Source organism: Oncorhynchus masou, chromosome 13 (assembly GCF_036934945.1).
Source record: "Oncorhynchus masou masou isolate Uvic2021 chromosome 13, UVic_Omas_1.1, whole genome shotgun sequence".
Lineage (NCBI taxonomy): Eukaryota > Metazoa > Chordata > Actinopteri > Salmoniformes > Salmonidae > Oncorhynchus > Oncorhynchus masou.
In genome coordinates, this window is record NC_088224.1 from 19,856,192 (window position 1) to 19,872,847 (window position 16,656).

The 16,656-nt window shown below is 42.6% G+C and overlaps 1 protein-coding gene across 4 annotated transcripts in view; it reads right to left on the reverse strand.

The window, feature by feature from the left end:
• LOC135551890 (collagen alpha-1(XVI) chain-like) overlaps positions 1-16,656 on the reverse strand; it is a 124,157-nt gene that overhangs the window by 10,747 nt on the left and 96,754 nt on the right. For 3 of the 4 annotated variants that reach the window (XM_064983164.1, XM_064983163.1, XM_064983165.1), the window contains exons 41-57: positions 10,818-10,871; positions 8,796-8,843; positions 8,492-8,611; positions 7,975-8,022; positions 7,736-7,834; positions 7,484-7,528; positions 6,010-6,054; positions 4,070-4,123; positions 3,932-3,985; positions 3,783-3,836; positions 3,526-3,570; positions 3,002-3,055; positions 2,814-2,849; positions 2,606-2,668; positions 2,245-2,316; positions 2,068-2,121; positions 1,894-1,938 (exon numbers count right to left, since the gene is read on the reverse strand). In XM_064983164.1, coding sequence (XP_064839236.1) covers positions 1,894-1,938; positions 2,068-2,121; positions 2,245-2,316; positions 2,606-2,668; positions 2,814-2,849; positions 3,002-3,055; positions 3,526-3,570; positions 3,783-3,836; positions 3,932-3,985; positions 4,070-4,123; positions 6,010-6,054; positions 7,484-7,528; positions 7,736-7,834; positions 7,975-8,022; positions 8,492-8,611; positions 8,796-8,843; positions 10,818-10,871 — 990 coding nt within the window. The remainder of the gene's footprint in view (positions 1-1,893; positions 1,939-2,067; positions 2,122-2,244; positions 2,317-2,605; positions 2,669-2,813; positions 2,850-3,001; positions 3,056-3,525; positions 3,571-3,782; positions 3,837-3,931; positions 3,986-4,069; positions 4,124-6,009; positions 6,055-7,483; positions 7,529-7,735; positions 7,835-7,974; positions 8,023-8,491; positions 8,612-8,795; positions 8,844-10,817; positions 10,872-16,656) is intronic. The other variant, XM_064983166.1, reaches the window with a different exon arrangement.

Here is a 16,656-nt window from a genome sequence, read left to right on the forward strand (position 1 = left end):
CTACAAACCTGACTCAGTTACACCAGCTCTGTCAGGAGGAATGGGCCAAAATTCACCCAACTTATTGTTGGAAGCTTGTGGAAGGCTACCCGAACGTTTGACCTAAGTTAAACAATTTAAAGGCAATGCTACCAAATACTAATTGATTGTATGTAAACTTCTGACCCACTGGGAATGTGATGAAAGAAAAAAAAGCTGAAATAAATCCTTCTCTCTACTTCTATTCTGACATTTCACGTTCTTAAAATAAAGTGGTGATCCTAACTGACCTAAGACAGGGATTTTTTACGAGGATTAAATGTCAGGAATTGTGAAAAACGGAGTTTAAATGTATTTGGCTAAGATATATGTAAGCTTCCAACTTCAACTGTACAGTGGGGCAAAAAAAGTATTTAGTCAGCCACCAATTGCGCAAGTTCTCCCACTTAAAAAGATAAGAGAGGCCTGTAATTTTCATCATAGGTACACTTCAACTATGACAGACAAAATGAGAAAAAGAAATCCAGAAAATCACATTGTAGGATTTTTAATGAATTTATTTGCAAATTATGGTGGAAAATAAGTATTTGGTCACCTACAAACCAGCAAGATTTTTGGCTCTCACAGACCTGTAACTTTTTCTTTAAGAGGCTCCTCTGTCCTCTAGACACCAGAAACAAAATTGTAGACCTGCACCAGGCTGGGAAGACTGAATCTGCAATAGGTGCGCAGCTTGGTTTGAAGAAATCAACTGTGGGAGCAATTATTAGGAAATGGAAGACATACAAGACCACTGATAATCTCCCTCGATCTGGGGCTCTACGCAAGATCTCACCCTTGGGGTCAAAATGATCACAAGAACGGTGAGCAAAAATCACAGAACCACACGGGGGGACATAGTAAATGACCTGCAGAGAGCTGGGACCAAAGTAACAAAGCCTACCATCAGTAACACACTACGCTGCCAGGGACTCAAATCCTGCAGTGCCAGACGTGTTCCCCTGCTTAAGCCAGTACACGTCCAGGTCTGTCTGAAGTTTGCTAGAGAGCATTTGGATGATCCAGACGAAGATTGGGAGAATGACATATGGTCAGATGAAACCAAAATATAACTTTTTGGTAAAAACTCAACTCGTCATGTTTGGAGGACAAAGAATGCTGATTTGCATCCAAAGAACACCATACCTACTGTGGAGCATGGGGATGGAAACATCATGCTCTTGGGGCTGTTTTTCTGCAAAGGGACCAGGACGACTGATCCGTGTAAAGGAAAGAATGAATGGGGCCATGTATCGTGAGATTTTGAGTGAAAACCTCCTTCCATCAGCAAGGGCATTGAAGATGAAACGTGGCTGGGTCTTTCAGCATGACAATGATCCCAAACACACCGCCCGGGCAACGAAGGAGTGGCTTCGTAAGAAGCATTTCAAGGTCCTGGAGTGGCCTAGCCAGTCTCCAGATCTCAACCCCATATAAAATCTTTGGAGGGAGTTGAAAGTCCGTGTTGCCCAGCAACAGCCCCAAAATATCACTGCTCTATAGGAGATCTGCATGGAGGAATGGGCCAAAATACCAGCAACAGTGTGTGAAAACCTTGTGAAGACTTACAGAAAACGTTTGACCTCTGTCATTGCCAACAAAGGGTATATAACAAAGTATTGAGATAAACATTTGTTATTGACCAAATACTTATTTTCCACCATAATTTGCAAATAAATTCATTAAAAATCCTACAATATGATTTTCAGGATTTTCTTCCCTCATTTTGTCTGTCATAGTTGAAGTGTACCTATGATGAAAATTACAGGCCTCTCTCATCTTTGTAAGTGGGAGAACTTGCACAATTGGTGGCTGACGAAATAATTTTTTGCCCCACTGTATGTAGGGGTCATGTAAAGGTGAAAAGGCACTCACCGGGATTCCTCTGGGTCCTACCGTCCCTGGAATCCCTGGCTCACCCTGAGAGAGCGAGAGAGACAGAGAGAAAAGAAAGGAAGGGGGAGGGACGAGACAGAGAGGGGAGGTCAATTCAAGTCATCCTACTTAACTACTTACATCGACTAACAATAACAATCTACTACCTCTTACCCTCATTCCTGGTTTCCCATCTTTACCGTCCAATCCCTCAAATCCAGGAGGTCCCTTTGGGGGCACACACACACACACACACACACGCAGAGAGAGAAAATAATTATTTAAACTCATTGTTCGTGGGGGGAAAAAAATCACGATATATCTTGTGATAATGCACACAGACACACTCACCTGCAAGCCAGGAGACCCAGAAGAACCTGGAGGTCCAGACGAGCCCTGTGGACCTTGTGGTCCATCATTACCCTGACAGAGAGAGTGAGAGAGAGACACAGAGAGAGAGAGAGACAGAGAGAGACAGAGAGAGACAGAGACAGAGAGAGAGGAAGAGACAGAGAGAGAGGAAGAGACAGAGAGAGACAGAGAAACAGAGAGAGAGAGAGAGAGAGAGAGAGAGGAAGAGACAGAGACAGAGATTCAGAGAAAGAGACAGAGAAAAACAGACAGAGAGAGATACACATTACCTGTATCCTCACTATTAAGTAGAAACAGTAAAAGGAAACAGAACAAAACGTATTATGATAAGCTGCTCTACCTTGTCAGCCTTGGGTCCAGGTGGTCCTTCTCTTCCTTGTTTCCCAGAGGGACCAGGGGGGCCCTACAAAGTTTGAATGTACCTTACAGTCATCATCATTGTTAGTTGACCACACAACAGTTGACCACAACCTTCCTCTAGTTGCTACGGTCACATGCCAACAGATATTTAACTAACTTAGTCATAAAGTAGACTTGATTCTACTCACCGGTGTTCCTGGGAATCCTGGTTGCCCTTGGGAGCCCTAAAAAGGGTGGAGGGATCACATCAGTATGTGTTTGTGTGTGTGTGTGTGTGTGTGTGTGTGTGTGTGTGTGTGTGTGCATGTTGAGAGTCTCTTTTTTGAACACAGCATTTGAAACGTATATTTGAAATGCATATTGCATTGTACTATACCTGATCTCCCTTCGGTCCATCGGAACCTGCCAGTCCAGCCTCTCCTTTGGGTCCCTTTGGACCAACAGACAGCAATATTTGAACATGGACAGAGATTGAACCAAAACCTTGAAAGCAGAACATTCTCCAGAGGACATGAAGTCATGAAGATCAGAGGTATGGATGAGGTTACGCGTAAGACATAAAGATGCGGGGATAAAGAGGGTGAGGGATGAGTTTATGGATGATACTTTATAGGGACGAGGGATAAATATGTGAGGATGAGGTTATGAATGATAGGTTATAGAGGCGAGGGATAAAGGGGATAAGAGGAGGAGATTATGGATGATGGGTTTATACAGTAGGGACGAGGGATAAAGGGGATGAGGTTACAGATGATAAGTTATAGGGGCGAGGAATAAAGGGGATGAGGTCATGGAAGATAAATTATAGGGGTGAGGGATAAAGGGGTTGAGGGGATGAGGTTATGGATGATAAGTTATAGGGGCGAGGGATAAAGGGGATGAGGGGATGAGGTTACGGACCGCTACTCCAGCCTTTCCCTGGTATCCTGGGTTGCCTGGTGGACCCTGTAGGAGAGAAGACTGGGTTAGGACACTATCTCACACTCACTGTAGTAATAAACTAGAACCCAACAAATGCATAGTTATCTACTCACTATCTGACATGTCAACTGCTACAGATATTCTGTTAAAACACCATAGGTTTCTTAGACTATCCAAATGAAGTGAAACCCACATCACATGTAAAGTGTTTAACGACTGTGTTTGTTCATGTTTACCGATTCTCCCTTCGTTCCCGCACCGCCTGGTGTCCCTCTCTCGCCCTTCAGGCCCTGTCAATCAATCAGTCAGTCAGTCAATCAATATGTTCAATATGATCATTAATATTCATATAAATGTGATGAAACAGGAAGTTGATGTATCTTACAGGAAGCCCAGGTGGTCCCATAGAGCCTGGGTATCCATTAGTCCCTGGAGGGCCCTGAGAGACATCATAAAGAAGTATAAATAATGTATCTAATCAAACTTGATCGAACACGTATTGATGAGTGTAGCCATGACTCACCGTTTCACCCTTCACACCTGGTGGTCCTGCTGTTCCTCTCTCACCCTGCTGACCCTGGAGAGGAGAGAGGATGGACGGAGAGAGGAAGAGAGGTGATGAGAGAGGGAGAAAGGTGAGGAGAGAAGGAGAGAGGGCGAAAGGTGGGGAGAGGAGGGACGGAGCAAGGGAGAGGTGAGGAGAGGAGGGATGGAGCGAGGGAGAGGTGAGTAGAGGAGGGACGGAGCGAGGGAGAGGTGAGTAGAGGAGGGACGAAGTGAGGGAGAGGTGAGTAGAGGAGGGACGGAGCGAAGGAGAGGTGAGGAGAGGAGGGACGGAGTGAGGGAGAGGTGAGGAGAGGAGGGACGGAGCGAGGGAGAGGTGAGTAGAGGAGGGACGAAGTGAGGGAGAGGTGAGTAGAGGAGGGACGGAGCGAAGGAGAGGTGAGGAGAGGAGGGACGGAGTGAGGGAGAGGTGAGGAGAGGAGGGACGGAGCAAGGGAGAAGGGAGGTGAGGAGGGACGGAGCAAGGGAGAGGTGAGGAGAGGAGGGACGGAGCGAGAGAGAGGTGAGAGGTGAAGAGGGAGGACAGAAGATTAGAGAGGGAGAGAAGTGATGAGAGAGGGAGAGAGGGGGCGAAAGGTGGGGAGAGGAGGGACGGAGCGAGGGAGAGGTGAGGAGATGAGCGAGAGGTGAGAGGTGAAGAGGGAGGACAGAAGATTAGAGAGGGAGAGAGGAGAGGGAAGGAAAAATTAGGAGAGGGAACAAAGACAGAAGTGAACACACAAACACACACACACACTTTATCTCTTGTTCTGTGACTTGCTGCTCTCTCTATGTCAATGCAGGCGATTTAGTTCCATGACCATGACCATGACCAAACCACACTGATACCCTCAGAGTCAGCAACCCTCTCCCCAAACCAGCCGGAGGACTCATTCATTATGGATTGTATTGATTTTCATAATGCAGTCAATGTATTTCGGCCCTCGGCTCTCTGCATTGCTCTCTCTAGCTATCCATCTTCTCTCTCACTTTCTGTCCCCATTTCTATCTTCCTTACCCCTCTCTGTCTCCACATCTGTTCTCTCTCTCTCCCCTCTAATATACAAGGCTACTGACAGCGTAAAGCTATTCAAATCCCTGTTATAGATTCAGTTCAATGTCTTATCAATTTAGCTGAGTTTCATTACGATGAAAAATGTTTCGCAGCTGCTACTATTCAATCAGAGAAAATTATACAAAGCGGAGTGCAAAAGTGACGCGCACACACACACACACACACACACACACACACACACACACACACACACACACACACACACACACACACACACACACACACACACCTGAAATTAACGCTGCTTAACGTTTCAAAATGGATTCCATGCTGGGCTCGCACCGTTCAACCATTACTGACTTCCATTCGCTAAAACAATGGAATGATATAAGGGGGGTTGGCGTGTTCTCTGCATGGCACTACCACTCTCCATCACTTAGACAGGAGAAATAATTGAACAACTAGTGAGACAATAGAATGGTTTCCTCATCTGAAATAACTTTCATTAAAGAGCTGGAGAGATGGAGATGGCAGAGCCACATCACTATGAGCACCCCCTCCTGCTGATTAAAAGAGATTCAACACTCGCGCACAGTGTTGATGGAGTTTCAATGTATGCAATTATCCTTGAAATAGAAGACAGCTGTGTGTGCTGACAATTTACACTGACGATGGCCTGAGGCCTGAAATGTTTGTGTTTTGTTTTCACCTTTCATTTATGTACAGATTTTTTGAGGCACCAAGATGTTCTAAACACTTTTATTCGATTTTTTCTGTTTTGGATTCATTCCTTTTCAGAACAGTTCTCCATCTCTTCCAGTTTCAAAGCAGAAGAAAGATATGGAGAGACAGACACAAACACACACAGTATAGTATAGTACAGTATATACATGCAGTAAACTCACAGTAAGTCCAGATGAGCCTTGAGGACCAGGAAAACCAGGAGGACCCTGTAGAGAAACAGGCAATGAGAGGGACAACTAAAACAACTGTTCTAAGCTCAGCATTGTAAACAGCAACACTGACCCTTAGCCTGTTGCGGTAATACTCCAATTGGCTGAAGGGATACTCATGGATATGGTGGAAATTGGCTGTATAGACGAGTTGGCTGACAACACCAAAATGATAAGCGTGCATCGATGAGGCCGTGTGGTGTTGTGATTCTGAACGGTCAGATAGCTAGCTACACTGACAAGAAGCTGCCATGAGGGGAATCGTAAGTGGCTCGTTTCAGCTCCTTGTATCTTGTTATTGATACTATGTCTTTTTTTGAGGTGTTTTGATTGATGTCACGTCTATGCTAATATGGCTAAAATTCACTAGGTAACTAACCATCAACTGTAACAATGTATTTGAGAGACAACAAGTTCAAATTTGTGCAAATCTATGTATGTTTTCAATAAATATTTGGAGACTAAATATAGATTACAGGTTGTCAACAATCTAAGCCAACTCTGTCTGTTTAGCCCCATAGTATCGCATCACTTCTATCTCTACTCTCCTCCATTCTCCAAAAGTGTGCACACTTCCTGTTATTGATTTAAAAGCATTGGATTGGTATAATCATTGGCTGGAGGGAGTTTCCACAAATGGTAAATCCACGATGGGAAGTGCAAACTTTGAGAAGAAGGGTGGATATTTGGGAAGTAACCTAATTTAATTCAAGACCTATGTAGTTCTAAGACCTACCACTAGAGTGGTCTATGACCTCACATTTCAAGAATCAACATGAAGTTGCTTTACTCTGCATGATCCTTCACTGATGAAGCTTTATAAGAAACACAGGCCACGTAAACACTGTGGCCATGGCCCAACACTAGAAACGCAGCCTTCCAGGAGGTAAGCACTGATCTAACACAGTGGGATAGGTGAAAGCAAGGCAGCAAATAGGCTACATAGTCATGTTCAGTTCGGTGATTCCTTCCAAGAAAATGAAGAAAGACACATTTTCAAGTAGTTGAACACGGCCCACAAAATGACATGGAATAAGCACTAGTGACAGAAATGTAGCCTTTAGGTAGTGTCCATGTAGCACAGAAAGAGGTGCTTCCCAAATAGACGTTGCCATTCCACTGTAACAGTCACTCTATAAACAGAAGAACATCTGTGGTCAATTCAAATTCAGTAAAGCACAAAGTCAGTAGGAGAGCCATGAGAGGAAGAAGAAACCAGTCAAGACAGAACAAGAGCTCAGAAAGTCTGCTTTGGGGCAGGAGTTTTTCCTGATCTAGTCAGGTAAAACTCCTGCCTCTAGCTATGATAGACAACCCAGTTCTCCTTACAGACACCATGCTTCGACTCTGTTGTGCTGGCTAATAATGTCTCTATATAGCCTTATGAAGTGTTATAATGCCTTAAAATCTCTGGTTTTGAGCTCACCATATTTCCTGGTACTCCAGCCTGTCCCCTTTGCCCCTGAGGACCCTGGGAAATGTAGGCAGAAAGGCACTTCCTGTTAGAGATTCAACACGCTAATAACACGCAACTTGTTATATTTCACCACACTCACAAACAAACACACACACAAATAAACAAACAAACAAACAAACACCCACACACACACACACACACACACACACACACACACACACACACACACACACACACACACACACACACACACACACACACCGTCTCTCCCATTATTCCAGGTGCTCCTGGTATTCCTGGGTGGCCTGGTGTTCCTGGTCCGGAGCAGCCTCCATTAGCTCCATCGGTGCTGGTGGTGGTCTACATAGAGAAGAAAATACATCTATGAATCAGTGTGTGTGTGTGTGTGTGTGTGTGTGTGTGTGTGTGTGTGTGTGTGTGTGTGTGTGTGTGAGTGTGAGTGAGTGTGAGTTGGATAGTTAAAGACTGTGTGGACGTACAGGAGCCTGTGCAGCCTCCTCCCCCTGCAGCCTTTGGTTTAGGAAACACTGTAACAAACACAAAGAGGTCATAGGTCAGAACGATGACTCTGCCTCGGCAAAGCTTCAGATGGATTGGGTCAAAATCAGAACCAAAACTGAGAGTGTTATTGATTCTTATGATTCATGAATCAATGAAGAATCATGTAAATCATGTAGATGTATTGTTTTATTGACTGTACGTTTGTCTATCCCATGTGTAACTCTGTGTTGTTGTTTGTGTCGCACTGCTTTGCTGAAACTTTGCCAGGTCGCAGTAGTAAATGAGAACTTGTTCTCAACTGGACTACCTGGTTAAATAAAGGTGAAATAAATAAATAAAATGAACCCAGAAGAATCCATTAGAATGTCCATGATTCTACAGTCTCGTTCTAACTAGCGAACAATATATATGCTCCCCTAACCACCTCACCCATGCACCCCTCACCACTCTCCCCCATTCCCCCCACCAATACACCCCTCACCCCCAGCCTCTCACCCTCTCACAGCCGTCGGAAGCATGGCCTATGCCAGTCTTGCCCTCGTCTCCTTTCTCTCCCTTGGTGCCCGCCATGCCTGGTACCCCTGGCAAGCCCTTGGAGCAGTCCTCACACACCTTCTGCAGCAGAGGACACACACACTTTGATGACATGAAGTGTGTGAGCTCAATGTACACTGCATGGACACAGTTCATGCATGTTTGTGTTATGTATAATCACATCAGTACAGCTCATGCATATAAATCCAAGAGCAGTACTGGAGAACTCTATTTCCAGGGTGCACCTCTCTACCTCCTGTCTTACCTTTTCATCTCCTCGACTGGGGTCCTCATCCTGAGGCAGCCTCAGATGCTGAGGAAGGGCGGGGGGTGGGGGGAGAGAAGAGTAAAATGTAAAGGAAAGGGAGGGGGGGAAAAGGCTCCAAGTAGATGTTGCCCTTGGAAACTGATCAAAAATCAGTTTATCCGAATCAGTTTATCACTCCTAGCCTTAACCACTAGGGAGCCGCCAATGTAAAACTGATCTTAGATCAGCGTCTAGGGGCAACTTCATCCTTCTACAGTAGAATGTTGGAATATAATTACAATTTATAAGTACAGTTGACTTCTGCACATTGGATGCAACAAAGTGCAAACGGTGTTGAACTGCAGTACAGTCCAAATCCAATGAACGATCCATTCAGAAGTCCCAAATAGCACTCAATTCCCTGTGTAGTGTATAACTTTTGGTCAGAGTCACATAGGCCACTAGAGGGAATAGGGTGCCATTTAGAATTTGCCCAAGGAGACACAAAACATTCAAAATCACAAGGTTTTGCAAGTCTTTCAAAACACGTTGATATTCAAATCCAGGCATTTATTAGGATCATTGTTGGGAGTTTGAAAGTTGATTGATTTACCTGCCTGGGTGGTCTGAAACATTCTTACCACTCCAATCATACCAGGAAACCCACTCACAGTACAATTCTGCCACATTTGAGCAGTGTCGCCCTTCACAGAGTGAGAGAACCTGTGAATTGCACTTAGCCTGGTTTCAAAATCTGTTGGCTCTGTTCAAACAGTTGTTATTAGCAAGAAGAGCTCATTTGAGCTATAGCATGATGCAGCTCATTAGGTTTGTTAAACTCAGGCTGTGTGCATTAACAGGATGCCTCAGAGAGAAGAATCATTATATGTCAATGATATTTACTTTATACTTTCAATATAATCCTATTTAAATATCCTTTATTTTTGCTAAATTGTTCTTTTATCCTTTTTAAATGGATTCATTTGTATTCAACAAACTCGTCTGTTAAATTATGTTTCTAATAATGTTTTGTGGTTTTAAGGATATGTTTTTATTAGCTAAGATTAAGATAAGAGTGAATTAAGAATTGATCTAAGAATTAAATGTTTTAATAGTCTGTTTTAGGCATTTAAATCCATTGACATATAACATGCAGGCAGGGCCATGGAGCTAGAGAGGAGCTGGTGGGTCAGTATGTCTGTCTACTGTTAGGACTGGAGCACTTAGTGAGTGTGTATAATGTGAGTATGTGTGTGTGTGTGTGTGTGAGTTCGTAAACCCAAGTTTCCACTGTGGGTAGATTGATTATTGTGGGGAGGGTGTGTGTGGTGTGTGTTTGTGTGTGTGTGTATGTGGCAGGCGGCTGAACTGGATGCCAGCTATATGGAAAACAGCCCTCATAGTGCAGTCCTCTCAACAGAAGACCTACAGGCTCTTACTGTACTCGGCATTAACAAGGCTGAACAACAGAGTACAGCAAAGCTCTTCGACTCAAACTAATGGCTGCACTCACATACTCACACACTGCATTTATGAAACTACGCCAACATTGTGTGTGTGTGTGTGTGTACGTGCTTTGAGGCACAAATCAATGGTAAAAGTCCTTCTGAAAGGCAGAAAGTGCATTTCAACACTAAAAGTCTTTGAGTTGAGTGTGTTCATTGTTCTAGCTGCCACTAAGTCGTGGTGTGTCTACTGTATAGTTATGTCCAAAGTCTAGAGATCCTCAATGAACTTCTGCCAGAGTGCTCCACTCACAACACAGACCTACAACCCAGCCAGGCTCCTCCCTCCCTGCACCTTCCAATCACAAAGCTGCAGCACTCATCTAGCCCCGTCTCCTCTGTCTGGCATGGGTTGCTGTCAAATCCATTTCAATTTAGACAATTCAGCTAATGAATTCCAATTCTAGAATCAGAAAATGTCATTGGTATTCATTGATATGGTTTTTCACAATTCTGGAATTTGATTTTCAAATCCCTTTCCGATGTGTCTGAATTGGAATGGAAGTGACTCCAACTCTTCTGTCTTATTACTTACAGTTCTCCCAGGCAGACCCGGCTGCCCTGGTACCCCGTCGTTGCCAGGGTTACCCTGAAAGAAGGAACTGAGATTCAACTGGTTTTAGCCTATCACAGGCTTGCCACATCCCTCTCTACCAATGGTCAGGGGGATTACAGGTTCGAGGTTGTAGGAACAACCAATCACCAGTGTTTCCTGGTTTATGTTCAGACTCTTTTGATTCTGCTGTTTAGTTTTTAAAGCACTATTTAAATGAATTTAAATAGTTTGATTCATGTTTGGTTGAAATAGTTTGATTATTTTGTAAACACCAGATTGAATAGCATGCAGGGATCACTGTACAAGAGGTCAAACAATATAACTTTTTAAAGTGCTTTGATTTGAACAGGATATTTGTGCAAATTTGATTCCTGCACACAAAATTGTTCAGTGCTTGATGAACACATGAACATCATATTCAGACAAATCAATCTATTTTTTTACACAGTGAACTCAGCCTGGTCTTCATGAACCAATATTACATCTTCGTTTCCCATTAACCTGGTTTAAATGTGTAAAATGTTGTTGAGAATTAATTTAGATTTAACATTTCCCACAAAATCTGAGGAAATATTATTGAAAAAAACTTTATTTGAAGGTTTTTAATTCATAATAATTGTACTAATGCTAACATAACTATTTAATTATGTATAAGGAGTTTATAACCAAACCTTCAAATGAAGTGTCATCAATATTCCCAACAATCCCAATGTATCATATGTTGATAGAAATAGATGACATTCCCAAAGCATCCCACAAGTGTTAGTGAATGTTTAAAGCAGGGCTATGATTTAACAAGACTCCCATTAATACATATATATATATTTACAGCCCACAAGGTTAACAATAGCATAGAGCTCCATTACATGAATACAGTTGACTTTAAATGTTATTGCATTTATGCAATAGTTATTTATGCATATTTACTTTTACTATTGTTTAACATGTTTACATTAAGAATTTAAGATTAACAAAATACTTTGCTATTTTAGTTCTGCATTAATTTGCATTTAGAGTTGCATTAGCCACGACCCCAAGCTGCCCAAGCTAGAACCCAATGTTCAAGCCAAACCTGAAAAGGAAATGAGTGAAAGGTGGAATAGAAAAGAGTTAGCAGGAGGGGAGAAACATAGTGTGGAGGAGAATGAAGAACAAGAGTGAGAAGAATAGAGTGGCAAACAGAAGATAGAGAGAGAGAGAGAGAGAGAGAGAGAGAGAGAGAGAGAAAAAGGAAACAGAGAGGCAGGGACAGAAGAATGAGTGAGATAAAAAGAGAGAGAGAGAGCGAGAGAGAGAGAGATACATATTCCGCTCACATCTACCGCTCACACCTACCGTGACAAGAACAGCACTAGACACTATGGAACAAAAAGTTGCCTTTGGCCTAAAGAGCAGGAACCCAGGCTTCAACAAAGAAATTGGAAATACAGACATTGTCATACTTCAAGAAACATGGTATAAAGGAGACGGACCCACTGGTTGCCCTCTAGGTTACAGAGAGCTGGTAGTCCGATCTACCATACTACCAGGTATGAAACAGGTAAGAGACTCAGGGGGTATGCTAATTCGGTATAGAGCAGACCTAACCCACTCTATAAAAATTAGTCAAAACAGGAACATTTTATGATCTGGCTAGAAATGAATAAGGAAATTATCTCAACAGAGAAAGGTGTTCTCATGTGTGCTACATACAGTTGAAGTCTCTAGTTCATCCACCTCTGGCCTGCTCGCCTCCCTACCACTGAGGAAGTACAGTTCCCACTCAGCCCAGTCAAAACTGTTCGCTGCTCTGGCCCCCCAATGGTGGAACAAACTCCCTCACGACGCCAGGACAGCGGAGTCAATCACCACCTTCCGGAGACACCTGAAACCCCACCTCTTTAAGGAATACCTAGGATAGGATAAAGTAATCCTTCTCACCCCCCCCCCTTAAATGATTTAGATGCACTATTGTAAAGTGGCTGTTCCACTGGATGTCATAAGGTGAATTCACCAATTTGTAAGTCGCTCTGGATAAGAGCTTAAATGTAAATGTAAATGTAAATGGAAGTTTACATACACCTTAGCCAAATACATTTAAACTCAGTTTGTCACAATTCCTGACATTTAATCCTTGTAAAAATTCCCTGTCTTAGGTCAGTTAGGATCACCACTTTATTTTAAGAATATGAAATGTCAGAATAATGGTAGAGAGAATGATTTATTTAATTTTTTAAATTTATTTCATCACATTCCCAGTGGGTCAGAAGTGTACATACACTCAGTTAGTATTTGGTAGCATTGCCTTTACATGTTTTAACTTGGGTCAAACGTTTTGGGTAGCCTTCCACAAGCTTGTAACTGAGTCAGGTTTGTAGGCCTCCTTGCTCGCACACACTTTTTCAGTTCTGCCCACAAATGTTTTATAGGATTGAGGTCTGGGCTTTGAGATGGCCATTCCAATACCTTGACTTTGTTGTCCTTAAGCCATTTTGCGACAACTTTGGAAGTATGCTTGGGGTCATTGTCCATTTGGAAGACCCATTTGCGACCAAGCTTTAACTTCCTGATTGATGTCTTGAGATTTTGCTTAAATATATCCACATAATTTTCCTCCCTCGTGATGCCATCTATTTTGTGAAGTGCTCCAGTCCTTCCTGCAGCAAAGCACCCCCACAACATGATGCTGCCACCCCTGTGCTTCACGGTTGGGATGTTTTTTTTCGGCTTGCAGGCCACCCCCTTTTTCCTCCAAACATAACGATGGTCATTATGATCAAACAGTTTTTTTTTTGTTTCATCAGACCAGAGGACATTTCTCCAAAAAGCACGATCTTTGTCCCCATGTGCAGTTGCAAACCATTGTCTGTCTTTTTATGGTGGATTTGGAGCAGTGGCTTCTTCCTTGCTGAGTGGCCTTTCAGGTTATGTCGATATAGGACTCGTTTTACTGTGGATATAGATACTTTTGTACCTGTTTCCTTCAGCATCTTCACAAGGTCATTTGCTGTTGTTCTGGGACTGATTTGCACATTTCCACCAAAGTACGATCATCCAAAGTAGGCAGAACGCTTCTCTTTCCTGAACGGTATGACGGCTGCTTGGTCTCAGGGTTTATACTTGCGTACTATTGTTTGTACAGATGAACATGGCACTTCCAGGCGTTTGGAAATTGCTCCCAAGGATGAACCAAACCTTTTCTGAGGTCTTGGCTGATTTCTTTTGATTTCCCCATGATGTCAAGTAAAGAGGCACTGAGTTTGAAGGTAGGCCTTGAAATACATCCACAGGTACACCTCCGATTGACTCAAATGATGTCAACTAGCCTATTAGAAGCTTCTAAAGCCATGACAGCATTTTCTGGAATTTTCTAAGCTGTTTAAAGGCACAGTCAACTTTGTGTAGGTAAACATCTGACCGACTGGAATTGTGATACAGTGAATTGTAAGTGCAAGAATCTGTCTGTAAACAATTGTTGGAAAAATTACTCGTGTCATGCACACAGTAGATGCCCCCACCAACTTGCCAAAACTATAGTTTGTTAACAAGACATTTGTGCAGTGGTTGAAAAACGAGTTTTAATGACGTCAACCTAAGTGTATTTAAACTTCCAACTTCAACCGTGTACCCACCCAATAGAATCCCCATATTTTAACGATGACAGCTTCTCCATCCTAGAGGGGGAGATGAACCATTTCCAGGCCCAGGGACATGTACTAGTCTGTGGCGACCTAAATTCCAGAACTGGACAAGAACCTGAAACTCTCAGCACACAGGGGACAAACACCTTCCTGGAGATGACAGGATTCTCTCCCCCATATGCACCCCTAGACACAATTATGACAACATAACCAACAAAAAGGGGTCACAACTCTTGCAGCTCTGTCGGATGCTGGGACTCTTATGGTAGGTACACCTATAGCTCATCTCTTGGCAGTAGTACTGTAAACTACTTTATCACTGACCAGAGTCACTTAGAGCATTCACAGTCAGTCCACTGACACCCCTATGAGATCACAGCAAAATCACACTCTACTTGAACAAAGCTATGTTCGATCATGAGGCATCAAAGCCAAAGGAACTGAATAATATTAAGTAATGTTATAGATGGAAGCAAAGTAGTGTGGAAATCTATCAAAACTATTAGGTAACAACAAATTCAACCCCTTCTAGACAATTTCCTGGACAAAAAGTTTCACTGCAATAGTGAAGGTGTAAAGAACCTAAACAGTATATTTGACCTCAGCTTCCCTGTCAAATCCAAAAATGTCAAGCAGACAGCCTAAGAAAAGGAACAACAATGACAAATGGTTTGATGAAGAATGTAAAAACCTAAGAAAGAAACTGAGAAGTCCTATCCAACCAAAAACATGAACCTACGCCTTCACTATGGTAAATCACTAAAACAATACAGAAATACACTACAGAAAAAGAAGGAACAGCATATCATAAATAAGCTCAATTTAATTGAAGAATCCATAGAATCTATGGATAAACCACTTCTCCAATATGTTTGGCTCTATAACAAAGAGCAAACAGCAAAACCATATACATGATCAAATACAAATCTTAGAATCAACTATTACAGACTACCAGAACCCACTGGATCCCCAATTACATTGAATGAACTACAAGGCAAAATAAAAACCCTCCAACCCAAAAAGGCCTGTGGGGTTGATGGTATCCTAAATAAATTGATAAAATATAAAGATCACAAATTCCAATTGGCTATACTTAAACTATTTAATATCATACTCAGCCCTGGCATATTCCCCAATATTTGGAACCAAGGACTGTTCACCCCAATCCACAAAAGTGGAGACAAATTTGACCCCAATAACTACCATGGGATATGCATCAAGAGTAACCTTGGGAAAATCCTCTGCATTATGATTAACAGCAGACTCTTACATTTCCTCAGTGAAAACAATGTACTGAGAAAATGACCAAATTAGCATTTTACCATATTACCGTACGACAGACCACGTATTCACCCTGCACACCCTAATTTACAAACAAACAAACCAAAAAAGGAAAAAAGTCTTCCTATGCATTGTTGATTTAAAAAAAGCTTTTGACTCACTTTGGCATGAGGACCAGCTATTCAAATGGATGGATAGTGGTGTTGGGGGAAAAACATACAACATTATAAAAGCTATGTACACAAACAGCAAGTGTGCAGTTAAAATTTGAGAAATAACCCCACAAATTTCTTTCCACAGGGCCGGGGGGTGAGACAGGGAATCAGATTAAGCCCCACCCTCTTCAACATATATATCAACAAATTGGTGAGGGCACTAGAACAGTCTGCAGCACCCGGCCTCACCCTACTAGAATCTGAAGTCAAATGTCTACTGTTTGCTGATGATCTGGTGCTTCTGTCACCAACCAAGGAGGGTCTACAGCAGCCCCTAGATCTTCTGCACAGATTCTGTCAGACCTGGGCCCTGACAGTAAATCTCAGTAAGACAAAAATAATGGTGTTTCAAAAAAGGTCCAGTTGCAAAGACCACAAATACAAATTCCATCTGGACACCGTTGCCCTAGAGCACACAAAAAACCCTACATACCTCTGCCTAAACATCAGTGCCACAGGTAAATTCCACAAAGCTGTGAATGATCTGAGAGACAAGGCAAGAAGGGCATTCTATGCCATCAAAAGGAACATAAAATTTGACATACCAATAGGATCTGGCTAAAAATACTCAAATCAGTTATAAAACCCATTGCCCTTTATGGTTATGAGGTCTGGGGTCCGCTCACCAACCAAGAATTCACAAAATGGGACAAACACCAAACTGAGACTCTGCAGAATTAGGCCGATACCCGATAATCATCC